Source organism: Rutidosis leptorrhynchoides, chromosome 7, assembly GCF_046630445.1.
Source record: "Rutidosis leptorrhynchoides isolate AG116_Rl617_1_P2 chromosome 7, CSIRO_AGI_Rlap_v1, whole genome shotgun sequence".
Lineage (NCBI taxonomy): Eukaryota > Viridiplantae > Streptophyta > Magnoliopsida > Asterales > Asteraceae > Rutidosis > Rutidosis leptorrhynchoides.
In genome coordinates, this window is record NC_092339.1 from 352,903,817 (window position 1) to 352,906,472 (window position 2,656).

General features: G+C 31.5%; 1 protein-coding gene across 1 annotated transcript; it reads left to right on the top strand.

Moving 5' to 3' along the window:
* Nucleotides 1-548: 548 nt before the first annotated feature.
* On the top strand, nucleotides 549-2,307 carry LOC139857999 (large ribosomal subunit protein eL43). The gene is made up of 5 exons (XM_071846854.1): nucleotides 549-631; nucleotides 756-795; nucleotides 1,649-1,737; nucleotides 1,843-1,925; nucleotides 2,045-2,307. Exons 1-5 carry the CDS (start codon nucleotides 629-631, stop codon nucleotides 2,106-2,108), a joined length of 279 nt encoding a protein of 92 aa, XP_071702955.1. The 5' UTR covers nucleotides 549-628; the 3' UTR covers nucleotides 2,109-2,307.
* The last annotated feature ends 349 nt before the right edge of the window (nucleotides 2,308-2,656 follow it).

Genomic DNA, 2,656 nt, shown 5'->3' on the forward strand with positions numbered 1-2,656 from the left:
AAAATTTGTGGATAAATTTTTGTTATGTCTTATTTTATTTATTTTTACTAAATTACGATTTTATATTCATCGCATATTAGAAAATATTATAACATTTTTTTTAACATCTAATGAATATCCATTAACCTTTAATATTTCATATTTAGGGTATGTTTGGAAGAAATTAGCTGGAGTTGGAGTTGGAGCTGGAGTTGGAGCTTAATTTTAAAACTGGTAGCTGGAGCTTATTATTTTTTTAGAAGTATTTGGTAAACTAATTGCAATTTATTTTTCAGTTCATATGCTCTACTTTTTTTTCTTCATAAGCTACTATAAGTAACTTATTTTTTAAAAGTTTATAATTTTCATAAGCTCTACTTTTTATGTCTAACAAACAAAGTTTATGACTTAGAGCTTATTAAAATTATAAGCTCAAGCTCCTATAAGCTCTCATAAGCCCGTGCGCCAAAACCAAACACACCCCTGCTAGAAATTTTATAGTAAAAGAAAGAAAGATAAAGGGGGTATTTTCGTAAAATTGAACCAAAACCCCGTAACCCTGCAGATATAAATACAAGAAAACGGTTTTAGGGTTTCATCTCCTTCCGCCGTCTAATCTTACTCGTGTTTTCTCTTCCGATTTTGCGAAATGGTAATTTTCTACGCTCCCAATTATAAACAGCTAAATTAAATCTAAACTGTATAACATTGTGTGCTGTTCGATCTTTTAATTTGCTAAAAGTTAAAGAATAAATTTTTTTAATATTTAATTTCAGACAAAGAGGACGAAGAAGGCTGGCATCGTTGGCAAATACGGTAAGCATTTCGTGTTATTTTTTGTAATTTTTTTTTGTTCATGGCATTTTTGGTGTAATATTATCAATTGCAAAATTATATAGGAAGATACATAATATTTGTTATGTTAATTGTTATACTTTCGATGAACAGTAGCTTACTGTGGATACTTATTGTATATTATACAATTAGGGCTGCAAATAGCTCGAAATTGATTACAAGATGAACTCGATATTATCAATTAATAGGGCGCGGTTTGACATGTAAATACAGCTATTTGAGTATTATTTGATCTTTGATATAAGACCTTATTTGTAATATTTAATTTACAAATGATATTTTAGTTGAGTTTTAGTTTTTTTAGACTTCAAAAATGTTTTTGTGATTTGTGATTGTATATTATCCTAATTGTTATTAGTATTGTTTATGTTTATTATTCATTGTTTTTAAATGCTGTATTGGATTATTAATCTTTTTCAAGTCTTGCTAATGCTTTGCTTAATGTATTCGAGTCAACCCAAAAATTTCAGCCTAGCTCAAATTGTTTGCAGCCCTAATTACATCTATGTGGACTGAGCTGAATTATACTTAATGTATTGCACCTGTCACAGTTTGATTGTTAAGTTTGTATACATGTGGCAGATATATGTTCGGTTGTTATCGTTTTGTTATATCTACTAGCAATCTTAGTAGTATAGACGCTCTTATACATGTGCGCGCACTAACATAGACATGATATATTCTATAAAACTGCAGTGTGTTAGGAGATTTGGAATAAGATATCTTCATATCAATTAAGATTTAGGTTGTGTAGTTTTCAGCTAAAATGGTTGATATGTGTTTGACATTGTTGTGCACATGCAACTAATTTCAGGTACCCGTTATGGTGCTAGTTTACGAAAGCAGATCAAGAAGATGGAGGTCAGCCAACACAGCAAGTACTTTTGTGAGTTCTGTGGCAAGGTGTGTCTAACTGTTTCAATATCTTATACTCGATTTTACTCAAAACTTTGTGTCTGGACAATTAAGCCCATTCGGTATAAAATATATTTTATTTTGATTACGCAGTACGCGGTGAAGAGAAAGGCTGTTGGTATTTGGGGTTGCAAGGATTGCGGTAAAGTCAAAGCAGGCGGTGCATACACTTTGAAGTAATGATCTTTTTTTCTCTCCATTAGTTTATATCTTATCTATCTAGTGAACATCATCATAGTATTTTCATTACAACACACTAATATTGTTTATTTTTCTTTTTTTTTTTGTGAAACAGTACTGCAAGTGCTGTGACGGTGAGAAGTACAATTCGTAGGTTGAGGGAGCAGACCGAGAGTTAAGTGGTGCACTTGTCTATTTCTTAAGCTAATACGGAGTATTATCAGGAGTGATTGTTTTACTTTCTTGTCCAAGTTTTGTATTTACCCTTTTAGACCTTGTTGAAGTTTGTCAGACTATTTATTTGTTGAATCAATGGAGTTATTCAGAAGTTGGCAGTGTTCTTATTTGAAAAAAAAAATGGTGTTTGATTTAACTCCATATCATATCTTTGTTCTTTGTTGTCTGAATTAGTGTCTTGTTCTGTTTGCTGCTTGCTGTCAACAAACGTTTGCGACTCCTGCTCGTTGTTGACACTTGAAAGTCCTGGAAGGTGTTTGGATGTGTGTTTCTTATTTGATTAGTTGTCAATGCAAGCTGAGTTTTTATTGAATCTGCAGTTGACTTTTGGTTCTTAATATTCCAAGTGTAAAAACCTCAATTTTCATAACATTTGCCTTTTCTAGTCACGTTATTTGTAAATCAACAACCTCAATTATAATAAAGAAAATGAGTAGAAAAAAGAGGCTACTATCTGTTCGAGCTCTCTGATGTTGATTTTGACTTTGGA